Below are 25,898 nucleotides of genomic sequence, written 5' to 3' on the forward strand. Positions count from 1 at the left end.
GGTTGGGCCTAAGAGTCTATGATTTCTCAATTATTAAGATTCTCACACCTTGATTTCAATTAGCACCACCTCTGATTTTTTTATTGTATTTTTGTTGACTTGATTTATTTTGTTAATTAGGCTTGTTGGTTTAATTTAATTATCATTAGAAAATACAAAAACAATTAAAACTTAAAAATACAAAAAAACATATTTTTTCCCATTAAGTTCATTAAATTAATTAATTTGTAAATATTTGTAGTTTTTTGATTAAATTCAAACCTTCACAAACTTGTAAATATTTTACACCTATACCTGTACCTAGGTCATTAACTAACTCATAAAAAATACAAAAAATAGAAACAATTTTCTTTTCACACACGAAAATTCATTAAACTCATTAAACTATTTTTTTGTCCTCGAGCACTATTTTTTTTCCTCGTGCACTGACTTAAATCAAAACAACTTTTTCAAAAAGGAATAGTGTAAGTCATTTTGACGCGAAATACAAACTAGCGCTTTAGCCTCCATCATGCGAGCAACAAGTCAATGTTTAAATGAAAAACATGACTTAACCCTATTCCCTAAAATCAACCAACCAACAAAAAATCGAACTACGAAGGCTCTAATTTTCTCATTGCACTGTGAGAATACATAGGCACACGGTTTCGAAACTCTAGCGAGCTCAATAACAAAAGCCAACAATTTTCCCCATTTAACCCTTTTTGTAAATATTTAGAAACAATTAAAATAAACATAAACATTCCCTTAAGTAAACAACTAAACCCTAGCTATTAGGAGGTCCTGTTGAGTACAACAGATGTGAGGGGTGCCTAACACCTTCCTTTCGCATAACTGACTCCCGAACCCATATTCGATTGCGATAATTGTCTTATCCTCTTTCCTTAGGGTTTTGTCAATGTTTTTCTTAAAATAAAAACTTTGGTGGCGGCTCTGTTATATTTCGAGTGTGCTACGCACTCGAGTATTTTTCGTCGTGCGACAGTCACCACCTTTACCTTATCAGCTTCTGCATAAATTTTCTCCAAGATTTCCCAAGCTTTCTTTGAGGTTGTGCAATCACCAACCTTCTCAAAATTATCCGCATCAAAATATTGATGAATCAAATACACCTCCTTGTAATCTTTCGTCTTCTCATCGTTACGTGTAGTCCTTTGTGCACCCATTGCATCCTCTACAAGTGGAGTAACATATTTTTAATCACTTCAAGAACATCTTGATAACCAAACAACACCTTCATTTATTTGCACCACTTATCGTAGTTCTTCACATCGATAATCATGAGAATTGTAGAGATTCTTTCATTGGAAACAAAAAACACTTTTTCACACTAAGTGTTTGATGGATCTAACCAGGCTCTTGATGCCAAATGTTGGAACAAATGAATTACAAGAGTGATGAATCTTTTAATGGAGAGAGAGAGAGAGAGAGAGAGAGAGAGAGAGAGAGAGAGAGAGAGAGAGAGAGAGAGTGTGTGTGTGTGTAATTATTGAAGGTGAAAATGTAATCATTATTCATTAATGAGATACACAAAGGGTATATATACCATTACAATTACAAATTAAAAACTGAAAACTAACATCTATAATCGATTACCAATCCATAATGGGTCCATTTGTTTTGAATAATTTTTATAGTGTTACATAATTTTATATGAAAAAAAATTTACAATTTTTTTTTATAAAAGGTTCAAATGAAAATTTGGTTTGAATAGTTATTCTTAAAATGTTATTTTAAGTGTTTCAATTTTTTTGGATATCAAAATTTCAAAAAATCATTTAATTTTGAAGCTATTTCAAATAGATTTTCATAAAAATCATTTTTGAAATACTACTTTTTAAAAAACATGCAATTTTGAATATATTTTGGTCTTTAATAATGTTTGTTTATGTTATCGGATGTCAAACATAATGTTTCAATTTAGAAAAAATAAATATAAAAAAATTTGTAATATTTTAAATAACGATTTTATAAAATTTTTAAAAATATAAAAAAAAAACATTTTCTTGAAACAAAAAGGCACAATGTTTGAATCTTACAAAAGATTTAACTGATTTGTTTGTATTGTTTTTCATTAATGTTGCCCTTTCTATAACTTGTCTCAATCTTTATATGAACTAGTTAAATAATATTGTGATTGAATCTATGCAGACATATGGTGTGACAATGAGGGGCTTCACACGTTATTAGTAACATAGAGATCAACATCGAAACTTGTAAATACTAGGCCGTGATTGAGAATGACCCTTAACATAATCACTAACAGATAAAATATAATACTAAATCCTCTCACACTACTATTGTTAGACTACATAGTCTTCTCATTTAATTATATTATAATGGTGATAATAATTTTGAAAAGAGTTGTATATTTTATGTATACATGCTTATCATTAGTTAAAGAAAAACAAAAATATACACATAATTATTTCAATCTTTAATATATTAGCCTCGTGTGATATCTTTTTTAGGCCTTAAAATGGCATCGTATGATAACTTGTTCTAAGTTTTTTTCATGTTAACTAAGTGTAGCATCAAGACATTAGACTTAAAGGATCATTAACCATTTAAAATTAAGGTTTTAGGGCATAAGAACAAAGTTTTTAGGGGTAGAGTGGGAAGGATAATGTCCCAGACTATTTTCAGAATTACTGATTGACTCCACAAATCAACAAGGATCTTTTCAATATGCTTTGTTCTCATTCACATGCTTTTTGAGAAACTTTCCAGAAGGTCACTCATCCAAATATTACTCATGTAACACCTGTATATTTTAATTTTTAATTTAATTGGAAATTGAATTAATAATTAGAATTATTTTGGTTTTATGAAAATAAATTGGAAAAGAATGGTTTATGGCATTGGGCCATGTGTGATATTAGTAAGGGAGAGGGTGTTATGTTAGTGAAGCCCTTTACTAATTAAAATGTTATTTTTCATAAAATAAGAAGGAAATTGGAAAATAGGATAGAATGTGAAAAGAAGAACTGAGGAATTGGGAACTCGAAGAACGTGAAAGAGGAACAGAAGAAGGAGAAATCAATCAAGAACTTTTGGCTAAGGTAAGGGGAGACTCTCCGGTTATCATCTCTCATCGTATTTTAGATGATAATGGTGATTAGGGATATTATTTAGATCGATTGGATTGTATGTTAGGTTGGGGTTTAGGATGATTTTGAATAGATTATATGATTGATGATTATCTATACTGAATCATGTGCATGATTGTGTGTCAATTAATGTTATGGTATGAATATGGTGTTTGTTTGATGTGTTGCTGTGTTCATCCATGGAACTGAATCTGTGAATGTAAATCCCTAACTAATTGAGTAGAAATTAGGATTGTAATGAGTAAAATTGATATAGGATGATAGATTATTGAAGATAGATGAATCCTATATGTTGAAGAGTGTAATCGTAGGCTGTAATGGTGTAAAACGCGAGGAAGACGAGTTGGTACGAGTTGGAGGTTTTTGGAAGTCTCTGGCAATTTGCATATGATACGCGTATGGTACGCGTATGAGGGGCTTCCCAGGGGCCGTACGCGTATGGTACGCGCCCTGTCCCGTCCAAAATACGCCATTCTGCCCGTACGCGTATGAGAGGGTGGTGATACGCGTATGGCACTGTAATACGTGTATGATGTGTTTTGAGTGGAAATCAGCCTTTGCTGATACGCGTATGGTACGCGTATGACCAGCGTGAGTGCAGAATTTTTCTGTTTTGTGATTTTTGAAAGTTTGATGATGTGTAACTTTTGAACCGTAGGCCTGTTTTGACTATCGTTTCGAGTATGATGAACCTGATGAAATAACCTTTGTGTTGATTGATGATATGACTGTATTTGAATGATGTTAATATATATAAACATGCTTTGATGATGATGATGATGGATTGAGTATTAGATGATGTTACTCATAGACTTGACGATGGTATAAGTATGTTCCATATATGTTTGCATTCATTCATAATCATTTGTTGAGGGCTGTATCCAGATGATGTGTGGATCAAGGAAGGGCATAATTTCCATTGTGTGGAATTTGTGCTGGCAGGGCCGTATCTTGACGATGTTGGATCGGTCGGTGAGTTATTCCCATTGATGATGTTGGTACCACATGCATAGTGTTAGTTCATTCATATGCATGATTTTCATAACATGATTGAATGTGTTTCAGTGTTATGAATTAATGATGTGTTGGTTGTGTGTTTGTTGAATTGTATGAAATATAATACAATTGGATGAATAATATAACTATGATGTGTTATTATTTATGATGCAATAATATTTGTTAATTGCGATGAGACTCACCCTTACATGTTGTCATTTTCAGATTGAGGATAGTGGCTTTTCAACTTGGTGAGGATTAGCTCATGAGTCAGTGCGTTTAGTTTAGCGTCAGGTGTCATGCTCTGATATTGTAACACTGGGGAACGCGAGTTTTGAGTTTATGTTTTTATGACTCTATTTGTTTTATTTTGAGTTTTGAGGGATATAATTTTCAAAGATGTTGAACTTATTCGTATGACTGATTTTCCGCTGTGTTAACATGAGTTATTGTGAATTATGATGAATTTCCTCAGTGAATGCATGACAATGACATATGATGTTTGTTTTTAAATTTGAATTGTGGCACTCTTTTTCCATGTTACTCTGATATATTTATTTAAATTCCGCGGGGTTTAGAAGGGTGTTACAACTCAAAGTCAAGCACACTTAACTATGAAGTTCTTATTTGTTAGACTATAGAAAAGAAGATGCGTCTTGTTGATATAGGTAGTACCAATCAATCCTTATAAGCATTCCTTCAACCATGCAATTCCATAAATTCACAGCCTCAGGATCCCTCTCACTCTATGTGAATTCGGTTTTTGTCTAGAAGCTGCCAAGAGCCGCTCATTGTAATGCCTTGTGCATTAACAACTGTCATACCCCAATTTTTGACCCTAAAAACACCCAATCATTTGCATTTCAATCATTAATCAAGATCACAATTATGAGATTTAATTTTTTGCTCTGAGCTCATTTTGCCTTTCGGAGAATCACCAATCACCCATAGTTGTTTAATTTGTGAATATTTCTTCATACTAACCAAAATATAAAAATATGCATTTTTGTTTATTTTGTTTGTCTTTACAGGTAAAAATCGATCCAGAGCCAAAGCAATTCAAAAAGAAAATTTTTGGAAAATTTGCTGAGGAAATCGATTTATCCATATGGAAAATTGATTTCCAGGGACGGATTTTTTTTAAAAAAAAGAGGGCAACATGACATCACTTTGGCACTAATCCCATTTCTTTGATCATTTTTTATCATCACCAATATTCCACATTATTACCATAGTTAATTTTTTTTTTCATAAATCCATTTTTAATCCCATTTTCACCAATTAAATTTAAATTAGCTTCCTATAACAATTACCAATTTGCCACTACCCTCATTTCTAATTCTATAAATAGAGGTCTCCATTCATTCATTTCACAAAATTTTGATAGTCAAAATCACTCTTGCAAATTCTCTCTCAATCCTCTTCAATTCCCAAAATCACTCAAAGCTCTTCTTTAACAAAAGTTAGTGAGAAATTCATTCTTGGTGCTTTGAGTTAATGATATGTTTAGTGCTTAAATCCGCAATATTAAGTGATTGAACTTGAAGATGAAAGGAACCTTGAGTATGTGATTCCTTTTTCTTCTTCATCTCTTTTATTTTGGTCGATGAAAAACTTCGATATCATTAGAATTCTTTTGAGTTCTTGATGAAGATTAGACCGTTACCTCTTTTCTTTTTTGTGCGGCATCGCTTTCGGAAAACGATCTACATATCATTTCTCTCGCATGCATTAGCACTCAAATTGTTATGGAATGGCCTTGTTATAGGGTGACTTCTATATAAGTTACTTAGCGATTGCTTAAAATAGCGCTACATTATTTTGCCCCGTATCGAAAAAGTCCTGTATCGGAAAATGATCATTTGTGGCCTAAACCTATGTTTACAAGCCCAAGGATGGTTAACTATTTAACAATTGGTTCAAAAACTTTAAAAGCTTGTTGTGTAGAGGTTTTGATTCTATCAATTTTCTGACAAGTTTTTATAAATTTTGATCTAAGTTCATTGGTTATCCATTATTGATCATTCATATTGGCTATAAATCACTAACTTCTAACTATTAACATCTAACTTTATTTTATGCTTATTTTATTTTGCCCTACGCTTTATATTACCATTCATCATCCATATATCATCTTTTATGTTTATGCTTTTTTGCTTTTTTCCACTTGGGCCATACTTTTATTTTGTGCTTAAAATACTAATAAACAAACTTGAACTATAAAAAACTTAATGAGGACTTGGACTTTGGTTATCTTACCTTAAGCTTGGAGGATGGACTATTGGACCGAGACCTTGACTGTGATTATATTCTGTTTGTCTAGAAGTCTTTGGAGTTTACTCCAAGGCATTGAGTTATTTCTCTTTGTGTATGCAGGTGGTTCTTTAAAAGTCCTTGATGGTTAATTCCAAGGCATTGTGATTGAGAATTCATCTGTACACAGTCGTTACTCTGCCCAATTTTTGTCTTGAGTACTATGGTGCTCTTCCAAGGCCTTGTGCAAGTTATAAATGGATTTTATCACATCTGGTACTTGGTATTATGCTTGCTTGGTTATGGTAATCCAAAGGATGGGAAATATACATTGACTCTTTAATGTCAGGTGTTGGCTTCTTGTTGGGTTAGATCGTTCTTTTCCTTACCTTTTATCTTATGCTTTAGGATATTCCCTTCATATCCTCTCATCTTCTTTCATTTTCAAAATCTTCTCACTTTTTCAAATCTTCTTATGTTTGCAATCCTTTTTCTAAAAAAAACCCTTTTCTCTTAAAAATATCTTTTGTTCTTAGTTGCTTATCTTTCAAAGTTTAGACATGATTAATTATTGTAGTGATATGTAAATCCCCAAAGGCTTGATATTAATTGATATGATGGAATATTTTCCACTTGAAAGAGTTAGTGGCATACTTGTTGATTTATCCAATTTGGAGCCCCTCTTTCATTTGATATGCAAAGGGTCCATTTGTTCTCATGTTCAATATAATTGGCTGAGTATTCTCTACTATGATGATAAAGTGTCTATCCAGTTTTAAACCTTTTGTTTCCCTTTTGAGTGGAACTACAGTTGCTCTGAATTCTCCATTGTACTCAGGAGGTATGTAGGCACAAGAAGTAACGTGTTACCGAGCATAATTTTAAAATAAACAACTTTATATTGCACGCAATTCTCCTTTTACATAGATTTTCAAAAAGGTTCAAGTGGAGTACCACAAATGTAGGGGGTGCTAATACCTTCCCCATACATAATCAACACTCGTACTTAGAATCTATCTTTTTGTTGTTTTTGTTTCAAAAACTTCTTTGGGTTTATTTCGCTCTTTTCCCTTTCCTTTTGAAACAACAAAGCGCGGTGGCGACTTTCACTAAAATAATAAGTCAAGTCAATCCAATGGCTTTGGTCTCAATTTTTCCCCGCTACAACAACCATTCCCCTCCTTAGTCGGCCCTAGGTGTTACAGGAGGCCTTGGACATAACATAAGAAGTCACCCTAAACCCAATCCGCAAACTGGCTTAGAAAATGGTTATTGTATTCTCTCATTTTTGCGATCCAATGAAGTTTTACTAAGAATCCTAACTTTATCTGCTAATTGAATGCTGGCTCGATTAGCAAATTAGCTCATGAACATAACTGTACATTTCCCAAATTTTATTTTTTTCTCATTCTTAATAAACTTCAAACCTACCAATATGGTCTCTAATCATCTATGATCTAAACCAACTTAATTTAAAGTCATTAAACATGTCTATTTAATAGAAATTAAGTCATCAAAATAATCTTCTAACCTAGGGTTTTATAATACACATTTATCACCAATCATTAATTTCATGCCTAATTCATCACTTTTATTAACAATTGAACAAAAATCATTTTACTAACATGCAAAAACCTAATCTAACTATTCCTAAGAATAAGACCTAATAGGGAAACATAACTCAAGAATATGATGTACATATATATGATGCCGATGAAGCTTGATTCATCCATAGCTTCATGAAATCCTATCTCCCACCTTGATTCTTCACCAATCCTCGAGGCTAATGGCCTATTTCCCCCAAATATATGGCTTGATGCTCACAGCTACACCATAAGGTATTCTCGGCTGTACGGGTTATCATATCCTATTATATTCACATTATTGTTTCCTTTACCTTACATATCATACGATCATACAGGCATCAGAGTCTGAGATCTACTCGATCTTATATCGTGTCTAAATATCATGTATCAGGTTCATTCTAACCCATTGACTACCTCTTGAGTTCATAACATAATGGGATATATTTCCCTGTCCGTAACTCAATATATAAGTCTGGGTTCGGGTCACATATTTCCCTATAAAGTGAAGATGTCTTTCCCTGGCCACAACCTGTCACTCAAGTCTGGGTTCAGGTCACAAATTTCCCCAACAAAGTGAAGATGTTTTTCCCCGACCATAACTTATTATTCAAGTTTGGGTTCGTCTCATTGACTCACTATATACACTTTTGTAGAAGGATCCTCATGTCCCTCGTGTTGGTGAACACTACCGTGTTGTGCCTAAAATGTGTGTTCATCCCTTTTCTAGAAATTACTCATGGTCTCTTCATGTGTAACCTGCAAATTTACATGGGAAACACATAGCTCTTGATTGTAAGTTTAAGAGTGCACCAAAGAGGGGGTGAATTAGGACTTAGAAATATAGAATACTTGTTCTTATTTTTATGGTTTGGTGCAAGAGTTTTGAGATGTGTTACTTTCTTTTCTGGTTATGATTTATGAAAGCGGTAAATGCAGAAAAGTAAAGAACACAATGATTTATCCTGGTTCCCCTTACAATCCGAGAGTACTCCAGTTGTAACACCCCAAATCTACCCTGCAATATACAGGAAAATCAGAGTGCAAAACCTCAAAACATACATCACATTTGAGGCCTCACAATTACATCGTAAAACAAATCATACGCATGCTCACACACACACACATACACACACACACACACACACATATATATATAGATACATAGCAGGTAGTATGGAGGAAACTCATATCTATTAAACATCAGTACTCAAATAGTCAATAATATCGCAGCAGAACAACATCAACAACATAATCCAAGTCATACATGCCAAACATGGGCAACTAAAAATCCAACATATCTCTATAGGACATAACAACATAATCCAATGAGAGATAACAATATCCAAATGTAATAACAAAAACGACAAGACGGAAAAACATAGTGAACACAAGCTAGACGTCCCTCGAGTGCTACGTATCAGAGCCCAGACACACCGACACGAGCTAAAAGGTAAACGGTTACTCCTCGTCATTACCTGCATGTTACCAACGAAGGGTAACATTCAAACAGAAGGGGTGAGATATCATTCATTATAAAGAAACGTATGATAATATTCAAAGTATAGTAAAGATCATACATATATCACCACTTCTCATATTATAACATGTTACCAATAAGTCACATCATTCAAACATCTTATAAAGCGGTAACCATGTCAATAAACAAATATGACACATATCCATTCACAATATGAGTTCATTTCATCACAATAACATCTCATCATCACATCGCAACAATATCTCATCATCATAACACAACAAACATACACATTCAAAGCAACATCAAATGCAATTCAAATGTGATTCGAATCATGCAAATGCATGTGGTACCATTAGGAGTAAAACTCCCATCGTCTCGAAAGTTGCCATTGGGGCCGTCGTGTTTGCCATAGTTTTCAGGCTGTCGTGGTTGCCATAAGTTTCAGGCATGCAATATGCAATGGATGCGACTCAAGATGCACATCCACAAATACAACATATCAATACGCCACAACATCGTCTAAATCATCATAGTCCCTCCGATTTAAAGATCATGGTCTCTTCGATGTTGCCTACGATAAAATGATCTCGTCCCTCGATGTTGCCTCGATAAATGATGATAGTCCCTTCGAATGCTAAGGTGTCCCTATGTGTTGCCTAAATGACTATTATATCCTTCCCTAAAGACTTCCTACCCTTCTATGGTATGGATAGCCTTAAGGCGAACGATGACCCTCGATGACCCGAACATCCAATGAAAGGACTACCTACCCTTCTTACGGTATGGACAGCCCTTTCAAACGAAAGTCTTAAAGAACAAGAAAGATCAACTTAGGGTAGGTGCTTTAAATTTCTTACTCACTATTCAAATTCAAATCAAAAATACTTTTCACACCTCCTTTTTAAAATAATTTCCAAAAGGCTACGCTTATTTACAAGCTAAAGTCCTTATTCAAATTTTTTAATACATACACTACACTTTTCAAACAAATCAAACAATTCAAAAGTGAGCTAAGCAATTAAGAGCCCATGGATAACCCTGGATACAAAGGGTGCTTACACCTTCCCTTTGTATAACCTACCCCCCGAACTCAAAATCTTTCAAAGGTCTTTCCTGTTCTTTTTGCCTTTCCAATTGGATAAAATAAAATTCGATGGCGACTCTTGCTTAACCGCAACATTTCAAAAAAGTCAGTTCTCCCACCGTGTTACAGAGAGTTACCAATACAAATGGTTCTAGAGCCAATGATTTTGCCCTTCTGATTCCCTCCAAACTTTACTTCTCCAGCAGATTTAAGTTCCAGGCTTTGGAACATAGACCTTCTTCTCGTCATGTGTCGTGAGCACCTAGAGTCCAGGTACCATGACATGTTTGTCTTTGTCTTTTGAGCTTTGAAGGAGATCTGCAACAGGAATGATCTTTTCCTTAGGTACCCACATTCTTTTGGGTCCTTTTGAGTTAGTCCTTCTCAAGTTTTGATTGAACTGAGATTTAGCATAAGATTTATCATAAGATTTTCTAGAGTGTGTAACAACATATTTCTTAGCGTGTGTTATGTGGAAACTCTTAGAGTGAGATGTGTGCTTAATATCATGAGAATGGTCATACTTGAAATGTTCATACAAAGGTTTGTATTTGATAATCATCTCATCAACAGGTTCATGTTTATATGGGGTTTCACCCTCAAAGCCTATGCCTATTCTCTTGTTTCCACTTACACCATATATCATAGAGGCTAGCTGACTTCTGTCTATACCTGTAGATAAGAACTTTCTGAAGCTCAAGTCATATTCCTTCAGAATATTGTTAGTGCTTGGAATAGACTTTTCTGAACTTGAAGATGATTCAACATCTTTAGTTAATTTTAAAACTTTCTCCTTAAGTTCAGAATTTTCTATTTCAAGTCTCTTAGTTTCAAATTCAAAGAGCTTTTTAAGCTTTTTGTATTTGATACTAAGTTGACTTTTGACTTCCATAAGTTCAGATAAGCTGTAAACAAGGTATTCTCTAGTAAGTTCAGAAAATACCTCATTAGAGTCTGAATCAGAAGTAGACTCTTCACCAGCGTCAATAGTTGCCATAAGTGCTATGTTGGTCTGCTCATCTTCAGAGTCTGACTCTTGATCTGATGAGTCTGAATCATCCCATGTAGCCATAAGACCTTTCTTCTTTTCAAATCTTTTCTTGGGCTTTTCCCTCTGAAGCTTTGGATATTCATTCTTGTAGTGTCCAAGCTCTTTACATTCATAACACGTCACCTTCTTTTTGCTTGATCTTTTGTATTCAGAAGATTCTCCCTTTTCAGGTCTTTTGAAGTTCTTGAACTTTCTCTGCTTGCTCTTCCAGATTTGATTTACTCTTCTGGATAAGAGAGATAGTTTATCTTCTTCTTCTTCTGACTCGTCAGATTCTTCTTCTTCAGCCTGAAAAACGTTAGTGCATTTTTTATTATTATATTTTAATGCAATAGACTTACCTTTCTTTTGAGGCTCATTTGCATCCAGCTCAATCTCGTGACTCCTTAGGGCACTTATCAGCTCTTCAAGAGACACCTCATTCATATTCTTGGCAATCTTGAAGGCAGTCACCATGGTTCCGCATCTTCTGGGTAAGCTTCTGATAATCTTCTTTACATGATCAACTTTGGTGTAGCCTTTGTCAAGCACTCTCAATCCAGCAGTCAGAGTCTGGAATCTTGAAAACATTGCTTCAATGTTCTCATCTTCCTCCATCTTGAATGATTCATATTTCTGAATTAGAGCTAGAGCCTTTGTCTCCTTTACTTGAGCATTTACCTCATGAGTCATCTTTAGAGATTCAAAGATATCATGAGCTGTTTCTCTGTTTGTTATCTTCTCATACTCAGCATGAGAGATAGCATTTAACAATATGGTCCTTGACTTGTGATGATTTTTGAATTCTTTCTTTTGATCATCACTCATAGCTTGTCTTGTAATCTTTACTCCATGAGTGTTTATAGGATGTCTGTAACCATCCAACACTAAGTCCCATAAGTCACCATCTTGACAAAGAAAGTAACTTTCAAGTCTATCCTTCCAATACTCAAAATTCTCACCATCAAAGACTGGTGGTCTATTGTAACCATTGAAGCTACTGCTTCTATTGTTACCATTGTTTTGCTCAGGAGGAGGAGTATATGAAGTTGTTTCAACCATTTTGATTTTGTGTTTTTCACCCTGAATCTTTTGTCTAACACGGTTAAGTGCTTGCACCTAGAACCGGCGCTCTGATACCAATTGAAGGAGTGAAAAACACTTAGAAAGGGGGATTGAATAAGTGTAACTTCTCAAAAAATGGTAGATAAAAATTAAAGAACACAATTATTTTTATCCTGGTTCATTGTTAACCAAACTACTCCAGTCCACCCCTGACAAGGTGATTTACCTCAACTGAGGATTTAATCCACTAATTAAACTGATTACAATGGTTCTCCACTTAGATACCCTCTAAGTTTTCTAGAGTCTACAGATCACAAGTTGATCACTCTAGGAAATCCTTTTACAATCAATGTAAAATAAATATTACAAGAGTTTTTATTTGCTTCTAATAAACCTGTAATCACCAAGTGATATTTCTCTTAAGTTTATAGTTCGTAACACTCACTAAAATATTACAAAGTTGTGAGGTTGAAGATGAAGTTCTTCTTTGCTTTTCTTGATTTCAGTTTGACAACGTTTTGGTATTTTCACGTGAGAGAGTTGTTGCTGCTTCTGAATCAGAACTTCTATTTATAGGTGCTGAGAGGAAATGACCGTTGGGAGCATTTAATGCATTGCGTGAATAGTACACTGCTGCATTTAATGTTTCACACTTTTGTCAACTACCTCGAGCCATGCTTTCACTGTTTTTACTGACTTTGCCTTTTGTAGCTTCTAACGTTCCTTTTGTTAGTCAGAGATTTGACGTTATAGCCTTTTGTACTTGTACTTTCTTTTGGACTCAAAATGTGTAGAATAGACGTTTGAATATCAGAGTCTTCAGCTTTGGTGCATTTGCAACTTCTGTCTTCAGACTTTGAAGTGCTTTGAGCGTGATACCATCAGAGCTTCAGAGCTTTGCTTCTGAATGCCATCTTCTGAAGCTTTACAGTTCATGTTCTGATTATGCAGGACCATCTTCTGATGTCTTGCCAGACCATGTGCTGATGAAGCCATCCAGAACTTCTGGGTCAGTGCTTCTGAACGCTGATTTGTGCATACTCTTTTATACTTTTCCTGAAATGGAAAACGTGAATAATTAGAGTACCACATTCTCTTATACAAAATTCATACTTAATGTTATCATCAAAACTAAGAATATTGATCAGAACATTTCTTGTTCTAACATTTTGGTCCTCACTGTTAGAACAAGATTTGTTCTTATCAATTATCTTAGTTTTGATGATAACAATAATATGAATTTTGCTTAAGATAATATGGTACTCTAATCCAATGCAATTTCCCTTTCAGGAAATATATATAAAGAGTACGCATAATTCAGCGCTCAGAAGATGTGTCTCAAATGGTTCAGCATGCAACATCAGAACATGGTCTGGCAAGACATCAGAAGATGGTCGAAGCAGAATCAGAACATGGGTCTATGGAAGCATCAGAAGAACATGAGATCAGAAGCACTGAAGATCAGAAGATGGTATCACGCTCAGAAGCACTTCAAGGTCAGAAGATCAGAAGATGCTGTGCACCAAGCTGTTTGACTCTGATGATATTCAAACGTCGTATTCACAAACATCAGATCAGAAGGAAGTACACGTGGCAGACTACGCTGACTGACAAAAGGAACGTTAAAGCTACTAAAGGCTACGTCAGTAGACACAGCGTGAACAAGGCTCGAGGTAGTTGACAAAAGCGTATAACATTAAATGCAAAGCTGTACGGAACACGCAAAGCATTAAATGCATTCAACGGTCATCTTCTCAACGCCTATAAATATGAAGTTCTGATGAGAAGCAAGGTTAACGATTTCGCACCAATACAATTCAAATCAAACTTGCTGAAACTCTGTTCAAATCAAAACTCAGAATCTTCATCTTCATCAAAGCTCACTACATTGCTGTTGTAATATCTTAGTGAGATTAAGCTTAAATTGTAAGAGAAATATCACAGTTGTGATTATCGCTTTTTAGAAGCATTTGTAAACTCTTGAATAGATTACATTAAGTTGTAAGGAACTAGAGTGATCAGTTGATCAGTATACTCTAGGAAGTCTTGGCAGTTGGCTGAGCAGGAAGTCTTGGCAGTTGGCTGAGCAGGAAGTCTTGGCAGTTGGCTGAGCAGAAAGTCTTAGGAGTGAACTAAGCCTAGAGTGATCGTGTTGATCAGTAGACTCTAGAAAAGTCTTAGGAGTGAACTAAGCAGTTGTTCCTGGAGTGATCAGGTTGTGATCAGAAGACTCTGGAAGACTTAGTTGCGGCTAAGTGGAGAACCATTGTAATCCGTGCGATTAGTGGATTAAATCCTCAGTTGAGGTAAATCATCTCTGCGGGGGTGGACTGGAGTAGCTTCGTTAACAGCGAACCAGGATAAAAATAATTGTGCATTTTATTTCTATCGCTCAAGTTTTTAAGTCACACTTATTCAATCCCCCCCTTTCTAAGTGTTTTTCTATCCTTCAATTGGCATCAGAGCGCCGGTTCTAAGGTGCAAGCACTTAACCGTGTTTAGAAAAGATTCAGGAAGAGAAAAACGCTTCATTTAAAAGATGGTTGATGAAAGTGAAAGGACTATACCTACACCTGCATCTACATCTGGCTCTGCTGAGCAATACAACGGTAACAATGGGTATACTAGACCGCCGGTATTTGATGGTGAAAACTTTGAATACTGGAAAGATAAACTGGAAAGTTACTTTCTGGGTCTAGATGGTGATCTATGGGATCTTCTGATGGATGGTTACAAACATCCAGTAAATGCCAGAGGCGTGAAGCTGTCAAGGCAAGAAATGAATGTTGATCAAAAGAAGCTTTTCAGGAATCATCATAAATGTAGAACTGTTTTGCTGAATGCTATCTCTCATGCTGAGTATGAGAAGATATCTAACAGGGAAACGGCCTATGACATATATGAGTCCTTGAAAATGACTCATGAAGGAAATGCTCAAGTCAAGGAGACAAAAGCTCTTGCCTTAATCCAGAAGTATGAAGCCTTCAAGATGGAGGATGATGAAGACATTGAAAAAATGTTCTCGAGATTTCAAACTCTGACTGCTGGATTGAGAGTTCTTGACAAGGGATACACCAAGGCTGATCATGTAAAGAAGATCATCAGAAGCTTACCCAGAAGATGGGGTCCGATGGTGACTGCATTCAAGATTGCGAAGAATCTGAATGAAGTTTCTCTGGAAGAGCTTATCAGTGCCTTGAGAAGCCATGAGATTGAGCTGGACGCAAATGAGCCTCAAAAGAAAGGTAAGTCTATTGCATTAAAATCTAATATCAAGAAATGCACTAACGCTTTTCAGGCTAGAGAAGAAGATCCTGAAGAATCAGAATCTGAAGAAGAAGATGAACTGTCCATGATTTCCAGAAGGCTAAATCAACTCTGGAAGACCAAGCAAAGGAAGTTCAGAGGCTTCAGAAGTTCAAGGAAATTTGAACGTGGAGAATCTTCTGATGAAAGAAGATTTGACAAGAAGAAGGTCATGTGCTATGAATGCAATGAGCCTGGACACTACAAGAATGAATGTCCAAATCTTCAGAAGGAAAGTCCCAAGAAAAAGTTTCATAAGAAGAAAGGTCTTATGGCAACCTGGGATGAGTCAGAAGATGATTCAGAAGATGAGCAAGCCAACTGTGCGCTGATGGCGACAGAAGATGACGGATCAGAATCTACATCAGAATCAGATTCTGAAGAGGTATTTTCTGAACTTACTAGAGATGAGTTAGTTTCCGGTTTAACTGAACTTCTGGAACTCAAGTCTCAGATCAGTCTCAAATACAAAAAGCTGAAAAAGCAATTTGAATTTGAAACAAAGAAGCTTGAGTTGGAGAATTCTGAATTAAAGGAAAAACTTTTAAATTTATCCAATAATGTTGGATCTCCTTCTGATTCAGAAAAATCCACTCCCAGTCTGAACCATATTCTGAAAGAATATGATTTAAGCTTCAGAAAGTTCTTATCTAGAAGTATTGGCAGAAGTCAGCTAGCTTCTATGATATATGCTGTGTCTGGAAACAAAAGAGTTGGCATTGGTTATGAGGGTGAAACCCCATACAAACTTGAACCTGTTGATGAAATGAAAATTACATACAAGCCATTGTATGATCAGTTCAAGTATGGCCACTCACATGATATTAGGCACACTTCACATGCACAAAGTTTTCACATTACACACACTAAGAAGCATGTGACACAACCTAGTAAATATCATGAAACTCACATTAAGAATTATCATGCTGTTCCTCCTATTGCTTACAATGTTAAACCCAAGTTCAATCAGAACTTGAGAAAATCTAACAAGAAAGGACCCAAGAAGATGTGGGTACCTAAGGATAAGATTATTCCTATTGCAGATATCCTTGGCTGCAAGAAGGACAAAGCACAACATGTCATGGTACCTGGACTCTGGATGCTCGCGACACATGACAGGAAGAAGGTCTATGTTCCAAGACCTGGTGCTTAAGTCTGGAGGAGAAGTCAAGTTCGGAGGAGATCAGAAGGGCAAGATAATTGGCTCTGGAACTATAAAATCTGGTAACTCTCCTTCCATCTCTAATGTACTTCTTGTAGAAGGATTAACGCATAACCTTTTATCTATCAGTCAATTAAGTGACAATGGTTATGATATAATCTTTAATCAAGAGTCTTGCAAGGCTGTAAATCAGAAGGATGGCTCAATCCTATTTACAGGCAAGAGGAAGAACAACATTTATAAGACAGATCTGCAAGATCTTATGAGTCAGAAGGTGACTTGTCTTATGTCTGTTTCTGAAGAGCAGTGGGTCTGGCACAGGAGATTAGGTCATGCTAGTTTGAGAAAGATCTCTCAAATTAACAAACTGAATCTTGTCAGAGGACTCCCTAATCTGAAATTCCAATCAGATGCTCTTTGTGAAGCATGTCAGAAGGGCAAGTTCTCCAAACCTGCATTCAAGTCTAAGAATGTTGTTTCTACCTCAAGGCCATTAGAACTCTTGCACATTGATCTGTTTGGACCAGTCAAAACAGCATCTGTCAGAGGAAAGAAATATGGATTAGTCATCGTAGATGATTATAGCCGCTGGACATGGGTAAAATTCTTAAAACACAAGGATGAGACTCATTCAGTGTTCCTTGATTTCTGCATTCAGATTCAATCTGAAAAAGAGTGTAAAATCATAAAGGTCAGAAGTGATCATGGTGGTGAATTTGAGAACAAATCCTTTGAAGAATTCTTCAAAGAAAATGGTATTGCCCATGATTTCTCTTGTCCTAGAACTCCACAGCAAAATGGGGTTGTAGAACGAAAGAATAGGACTCTTCAAGAAATGGCCAGAACCATGATCAATGAAACCAATATGGCTAAGCATTTCTGGGCAGAAGCAATAAACACTGCATGTTATATTCAGAATAGAATCTCTATCAGACCTATTCTAAATAAGACTCCCTATGAATTGTGGAAGAATAGAAAGCCCAACATTTCATATTTCCATCCTTTTGGATGTGTATGCTTTATTCTGAACACTAAAGATCATCTTGGTAAGTTTGATTCCAAAGCTCAAAAGTGTTTCCTTCTTGGATATTCTGAACGCTCAAAAGGCTACAGGGTATACAATACTGAAACATTGGTTGTAGAAGAATCAATCAATATCAGGTTTGATGATAAGCTTGGTTCTGAAAAACCAAAGCAAGTTGATAATTTTGCAGGTTGTGATATTGACTTATCAGAAGTTGTTGAGCCAAGAAGCAACGCATCAGAAGCAGAACTCCTCAGAAGCAAAGAATCTGAAGATCAAGTAACAGCTTCTCTGGAGGATCTAAGTATTTCTGAAGAACCATCTGTCAGAAGATCATCCAGACTCATCTCTGGTCATTCAGAAGATGTCATTCTTGGAAAGAAGGATGATCCAATCAAAACAAGAGCATTCCTTAGAAACAATGCAGACTGTCAATTAGGTCTTGTATCTTTGATCGAGCCAACTTCTGTTGATCATGCTCTAGAAGATCCAGACTGGATAATTGCTATGCAAGAAGAACTAAATCAGTTTACAAGGAATAGGATCTTGTTCCTAGACCAGATGGATTCAATATAATCGGTACAAAATGGGTCTTCAGAAACAAGCTCAGAATGAGAAGATGAGAAATTCTTACGTTTGAGTATCCTTTGATATGAAATTTTTTTAAGAAGTTCTGATAGAAATCAATTAGATATTGTGATTCAGTTATTACTAACGTTTCAGTGTCTAAGTTGATTCAGAATCTCTCTTCAAAGCAAAACAGCTGTAACTGACTATCCAGATGGTAAACACGTGTTCACTATTCCTGGACAAGCGTGCGTGCAGTTGAGGGGACGTCTTCTTAGGTAACTGTGCAAATCACGTCTTTTGTCATTATTATCTCTCCTCATGTCACGTAACATTAAATGCTTTTCATCATTTACTCTCTTTTCAGTTTTCTTTTTATACTCTTCAAACGTTTCTTTTCCCTCTCATATTTCTCTCTCTCTGCATTCGGTTTCTTTTTCATCTCTCTCTTTTCATATCATAAACCCTAGCTATTTCCATTATCCGAAAGTTCATCATGAATCCATCGTCAGGCTCTGGAAATCAAGACTATGATAAGAAACAAAAGAGAAAGGCATCTGCTGAACCTGAAACCAAACCTAAAAGAGTTAGGATCTCCTATGACCCTCTCAAAATATATCAACCCCTTGACGATTCTCGTCAATCACCTCCCTCTTCAAAGACCTCCACCACCTCTTCCTCCTCATTCATCCTCTCGGAACCACCTTCTTCACCATCTGATATCTCCTCTCCTTTAACCCTTCCCTCAGATATTTCTTCATCCCTCTCATACCCTTTTCCCACCAGAACACCTAATCCCTATAGTGTTGTTCTTCCCGACTCAAGGATCACTGTCAACCCTCCAACCCCTACCACTCAAACATATCTGGAGCTCTTACATGCTGATGTAAGTGGCTGGTTGGAGATTCTTGGTGCTGCTCACCTTAATCATCTGGATGAGTATGCTACAAACAACCTCTGGAATACCTTTCGTCAGGATTTTCTGGAGAAGGCTACAGACACTCAGAGAAGGATTTTGTCTGAAGCTCCTGGTGTTCGTGGTCTCCGGTTGGAAGTTGGTGAGAGCAGCCACCACTGTCTCATCAGGAACAGAAGAGTTCTTGAAGAGAAGATACCTGCAGATGAGTTGGAAGAAGAAAATCTCTGCAGAGATATCGTGGTGTGGAAACCCCGGTCTTCTGTGCTCTGGTTTCCTGTGCTAACTGGAGATTTTCAGTGGCTGTTCAACTGGTTCAGAATGAACCCTTCTGAAAATGCACCTCACATGGTCTTTCCAGTAGTGGTTTATCGTGCTGAAGTTGCTGGTCCTACTCCTCCAACAAACCTTGCAGCTATTCTTCAAGCATTGGAAGATGGAACTTCTGAGCTGCCTGAACCAGAATATGCTAAGGCTCTTTCTGAGTCAGACTCAGATGAGGAAATGGGAGATGCACAAGCTGAAGATCTTCCAGAAAATCACTTTGCTGAGATTGCTGTCCCTCTGGGCAGAAATACTGGTGCTTCTTCTTCGGGTGAAACCTCAGCTCTGATGGAGACCTTGGGAACTCTTCATCAGAATCAAGATACGCTGGCTTCTCGTTTGGATGCGCAAGAAGCAGCCAATGCTGAGTTTCGTTCCTTCATGACAAGGCAAGCTGCAAGCACTGACGGGATTCATGCTGTTCTGGCGCGGATTTTGCGTAGGCTAGGATCTTAGTCTTTTAGTCTTTGTAGTCTCCTTTCCTTGTTGCATCTGTTTTCCTGCATTCCTGTCTTGTAAAACTTTGATTATTCAATGAACAAGTTTCTTTGTGTTTTACATTCCAGTAAATGTCTTCTTTTGTCGTTTTACATCTGAATCTTTTTATATATTCTTTTTGATGTTATGACAAAAAGGGGGAGAAAGATAAATGATAAATGATTTGATTAAATCTATCAGTTGCTGGGTAAAGGCTCCCACACATTCACTAACATGAACTGCAAGTTCTATATGGTTTAAGTGTTTTGCAGGTACAAAGAAGTGAAGTGAATCTTCAAAGCAAACACTAGAAGCAAAACCATTAAAACTGAAGCAAGCTGAGTGCTGTCAAGCTTCAGAGATCAGAAGCAAGAAAGAAGAATGAATCAGAAGCACTGAAAATAGAATTTGAATATCATTGTCTATCCGTTCTGACAAAATTCTATTTGCCCTGATACACATAATGTTATGGCTCTGATACATTACTTGCTCTGATACATGTGTTTAGCCTAAAATGCTCTGATACATTTGGCTCTGATACATATCATGTATTTGAATATACATTTTATGTTCTAACTCGTTCATGCTGACTTTTGTCGTTTAGTCTTTTGTTCTGTAACATTTCAGGATGTAGAGATGCTCAGATGATGCTCTGGTACATTCAACAATGTTCTGATACAAATCTAGCATGAAGTGATGTTAGTAGACATTCAAAGTTCTGAAGCTATCCGAGGGAAGCAGAAATCAGAAGATGTGAATGTTCTAAAAGATCCAGAAATTCAAGTTCTGAAGCTGTCCTGAATGGAAGCAGAAGTCAGAAGCTGTGAATGTTCTGAAGATCAAAGAAATTCAAGTTCTGAAGCTGTCCAATGGAAGCAGAAGTCAGAAGCTATGGATTCTCTGAAGACAGAAGCTCATATGATCGTCTCTACCGAAATAATCAGGGAAGTCTTTTATTAAAGTTCTTCGAGTATTTATTTCAGGGGGAGATTATTTATCTCAGGGGGAGATTGTTAATCTCAGGGGGAGACATATTCATATGCTTATGCTATAGCTGTGTAATTTGTCTTTTGCCGTCTACTCTTTCTGATCGCAAATTCATATCATTTATATATGTTTTTGTCATCATCAAAAAGGGGGAGATTGTTAGAACAAGATTTGTTCTTATCAATTATCTTAGTTTTGATGATAACAATAATATGAATTTTGCTTAAGATAATATGGTACTCTAATCCAATGCAATTTCCCTTTCAGGAAATATATATAAAGAGTACGCATAATTCAGCGCTCAGAAGATGTGTCTCAAATGGTTCAGCATGCAACATCAGAACATGGTCTGGCAAGACATCAGAAGATGGTCGAAGCAGAATCAGAACATGGGTCTATGGAAGCATCAGAAGAACATGAGATCAGAAGCACTGAAGATCAGAAGATGGTATCACGCTCAGAAGCACTTCAAGGTCAGAAGATCAGAAGATGCTGTGCACCAAGCTGTTTGACTCTGATGATATTCAAACGTCGTATTCACAAACATCAGATCAGAAGGAAGTACACGTGGCAGACTACGCTGACTGACAAAAGGAACGTTAAAGCTACTAAAGGCTACGTCAGTAGACACAGCGTGAACAAGGCTCGAGGTAGTTGACAAAAGCGTATAACATTAAATGCAAAGCTGTACGGAACACGCAAAGCATTAAATGCATTCAACGGTCATCTTCTCAACGCCTATAAATATGAAGTTCTGATGAGAAGCAAGGTTAACGATTTCGCACCAATACAATTCAAATCAAACTTGCTGAAACTCTGTTCAAATCAAAACTCAGAATCTTCATCTTCATCAAAGCTCACTACATTGCTGTTGTAATATCTTAGTGAGATTAAGCTTAAATTGTAAGAGAAATATCACAGTTGTGATTATCGCTTTTTAGAAGCATTTGTAAACTCTTGAATAGATTACATTAAGTTGTAAGGAACTAGAGTGATCAGTTGATCAGTATACTCTAGGAAGTCTTGGCAGTTGGCTGAGCAGGAAGTCTTGGCAGTTGGCTGAGCAGGAAGTCTTGGCAGTTGGCTGAGCAGAAAGTCTTAGGAGTGAACTAAGCCTAGAGTGATCGTGTTGATCAGTAGACTCTAGAAAAGTCTTAGGAGTGAACTAAGCAGTTGTTCCTGGAGTGATCAGGTTGTGATCAGAAGACTCTGGAAGACTTAGTTGCGGCTAAGTGGAGAACCATTGTAATCCGTGCGATTAGTGGATTAAATCCTCAGTTGAGGTAAATCATCTCTGCGGGGGTGGACTGGAGTAGCTTCGTTAACAGCGAACCAGGATAAAAATAATTGTGCATTTTATTTCTATCGCTCAAGTTTTTAAGTCACACTTATTCAATCCCCCCCTTTCTAAGTGTTTTTCTATCCTTCACTCACGTGAAATAGTGAAATTCCACCAATGCTCTTCTTCATGACAAATTTCTAAATTGGTCATTGCTCGTGGAATAATGACTTATTTACTTAATCATTTTCCATAAACCTCTATTAGCATTAACTAGATTTGAAATGCAATAATATATTTGTAAATGACTAAAATTCTCTTCACGGTATAAATTACCTTTTTACCCTTAACCTCGTATTTACGAAATATATGATTCTCAATGATATTTTTAAGTTGTGATATTACATTGTCATTGTTTATTAGATTAACTACTAGTTACTTTGAATAAACAAAATAATATTTACATTATTGTTTAAATTTTTATTTTTATTATACTTAGTTAAAATATGAATTTTAAGTTTTGTAAAAGATTCTTGTCTCTTTAATAATGTCAATGGACATCTCCACACGCCAATAGATAATTTAAAAACAATAATCATAACTCAACTACATTTCTTTAAAACCTAATTTTTTTCCTATATAAACAAGTATTGAATGTATTGTCATTACACTGCCAACACAAATAAAAAAAAGGAAGAACAAAGAAGAAAAATAAGAAGAGAAATATGGGTTTCACTGAGAAACAAGAAGCTTTAGTTAATAGCTCATGGGAATTATTCAAACAAAATCCTGGCTACAGTGTTTTGTTCTACACCATGTAAGCTTTACATCATTAGAGTGTTTTTTTTGTTGTTGTTGTTTTTGTTAATTGTTATTTTATAGGAATGGTGTAAACTAACAAGAATAATTATGGCTAATTTAATCAAAATAGTATATTGAAAAAAGCACCCGCAGCAAAAGGAATGTTCTCATTTCTTAAAGATTCAGCTGAAGTAGTGGATAGTCCTAAACTTCAAGCTCATGCTGAAAAGGTTTTTGGAATGGTGAGTGTCCATCCATCTTCAATTAAGTTTTGCTTCATTTTTTAGTTCTACTCTTAAAATACACAGTTGTTAAATCTTATTTTAAATAACAAATGTTATAGACCTAATGTTTCTCCTCTTTTAATATAATATATCATAAAATTATAAAATTTTAATCTTCCATGTTCAAGTCATGTGAATTAGACCTTATTTGAATATCTAAAGTTATATCATATACTTTATTTTAATCTAAATTTTACTCATATGTTTTTACATATATCCAATAAGTTAGATCATATTCGAATGTTAATGTGGCCAAAGAAGGTCTTTCAAACATGATATATTTTGGTTGTGTTAGCTTGTGAAACTATAACTTAATTTGGATGATATAAATCCTAAGATATTTATAACTTTTAAATTATAGGTGCACAACTCAGCTGTTCAACTTCGAGCATCAGGAGAAGTAGTTTTAGGAGATGCAACATTAGGTGTCATTCACATTCAGAAGGGAGTTGTTGATCCTCATTTTGTGGTACGTAATATAATAAAAGTAATTTGAGTATACATTCTTAAATTTTTATTGTCTAATAGTTACTTATTTTAAAATTAAATAATATAATAGTATATAACAAAATAAATTTATGTAAAAGTAATTTTGAGCGATAAAAATATGTCATATATTAAAATATTATTTGACTCATGTATATTGGATAGTTCGTAAAGTGAGAAAACAGTAGTTGATATTGTAACCAACAATGATATATTATGATTGTGTATATGCTATCAATCATGAGTTTATTAGCAACTAATATCACTACCTTTTTTTAAATGAACGTTATTTTCTCTCTAAAGTGATTTGTCAATTTTATCCTTTTACATTAAAATAAATTCAATGGGTGTAACTAAAAAGTTTGCAAAAGAATTATAGATTATATTTATTGCTATTAAGTTGTTTTGTTTTCACATTTTATTATTGATTCCATTTAAAAAATATATATTATTAAGACTAAAAATTAACATTTTTTAAAACAAACATTAATAATCAGAAGTTATATTTTCAATGAAATTATATTATTTAATTTTATACTTTATTATTTCAAGTTAACTAAATAGGAGGCATAGAAAGGAAAATAATATTCTAATGATATATATATATATATATATATATATATATATATATATATATATATATATATATATATTTAAATTGTTAAAATGCTAACCTAAATTTAATGTTTTTGGTGTCTTGCAGGTGGTTAAAGAAGCTTTGCTAAAAACCATAAAGGAAGCATCAGGAGAAAAATGGAGCGAAGAATTGAGTATTGCTTGGGAAGTTGCCTATGAAGGATTAGCATCCGCAATTAAGAAGGCAATGAATTAAACTTGTGATGATTTATATTTATAAATAAATTTAAGAAATAAGACTTGTATTACTAAATCTTGTAAAGCAAGTTTATATAATAAATATCGTTGAAACTATAACACCTGAATTCCTGTAGCATATTAGTCGTGATTAAATTTTTTTGTTGGTTGATCAACTTATGACGTTTGATTATCACATATGGGTAATCAATCACCTATGCAAAAATCTATTTTTTAGTATGTTCCATGAGGAATTTTTTAAGGCAAAATGAACAAGTGATCGATTACCCAACAGGAAAATGGAAACAATGAAGACTTTCTAAAACATTTTACTTAGCGACATGAAGTATAAGGATACTTATTGGTGGGTATTATGTTATTAGGTAAGGAAGGGTACATAAGTGGGATGTAAAGTGAGAATCCAACTTGAGTCAAGGTTATGGTTAGAGAGACTAAGTATTAAACCCTAATTGTGTAAACTCCTAATGGTAACATATGCGTGTACTATGTGAATGACCAGGTATATAAGAAAGTACCTAGATATAGTATGCTTGTATTATGTGAACGACCATCTATATAAGAAAGTACCTAGATACAATATGTATGTACTATGTGAATGACCATATATATAAGAAAGTACCTAGATACAATATGTGTGTCCTATGTTAATGACCACATATATAAGGAAGTAGCTAGATAAAATATGCATGGACTATATGAATGATCATGTATATTTTATCCCTACAATATATGTACTAGATTATATCACGAACCCTCTTGTTGATATGGTGAATAACAAAATTATTATGAGTTCCTTACCAGTTTAGATAACGAATAGCCATTGGGAGGACTATGGTTTTAGCGAGGA

The 25,898-nt window shown here is 35.1% G+C and overlaps 1 protein-coding gene across 1 annotated transcript; it reads left to right on the plus strand.

Moving 5' to 3' along the window:
• The first annotated feature begins 23,296 nt into the window (after window positions 1-23,296).
• On the plus strand, window positions 23,297-25,150 carry LOC131620957 (leghemoglobin Lb120-34-like). Its single transcript, XM_058892158.1, has 4 exons — window positions 23,297-23,463; window positions 23,578-23,689; window positions 24,093-24,200; window positions 24,921-25,150. The coding sequence occupies exons 1-4, from the start codon at window positions 23,372-23,374 to the stop codon at window positions 25,047-25,049; spliced, it is 441 nt and encodes a 146-aa protein (XP_058748141.1). The 5' UTR covers window positions 23,297-23,371; the 3' UTR covers window positions 25,050-25,150.
• The last annotated feature ends 748 nt before the right edge of the window (window positions 25,151-25,898 follow it).

The sequence above is a fragment of the Vicia villosa genome, linkage group LG7, assembly GCF_029867415.1.
Source record: "Vicia villosa cultivar HV-30 ecotype Madison, WI linkage group LG7, Vvil1.0, whole genome shotgun sequence".
Classification (NCBI taxonomy): domain Eukaryota; kingdom Viridiplantae; phylum Streptophyta; class Magnoliopsida; order Fabales; family Fabaceae; genus Vicia; species Vicia villosa.

Coding starts and splice junctions, on each gene's coding strand:
- LOC131620957 (XM_058892158.1), top strand. CDS start 23,372: ATGGGTTTCACTGAGAAACAAGAAGCTTTAGTTAATAGCTCATGGGAA. Junction 23,690..24,092: donor CTGAAAAGGTTTTTGGAATG/GTGAGTGTCCAT, acceptor TTTAAATTATAG/GTGCACAACTCAGCTGTTCA. Junction 24,201..24,920: donor TTGTTGATCCTCATTTTGTG/GTACGTAATATA, acceptor GGTGTCTTGCAG/GTGGTTAAAGAAGCTTTGCT.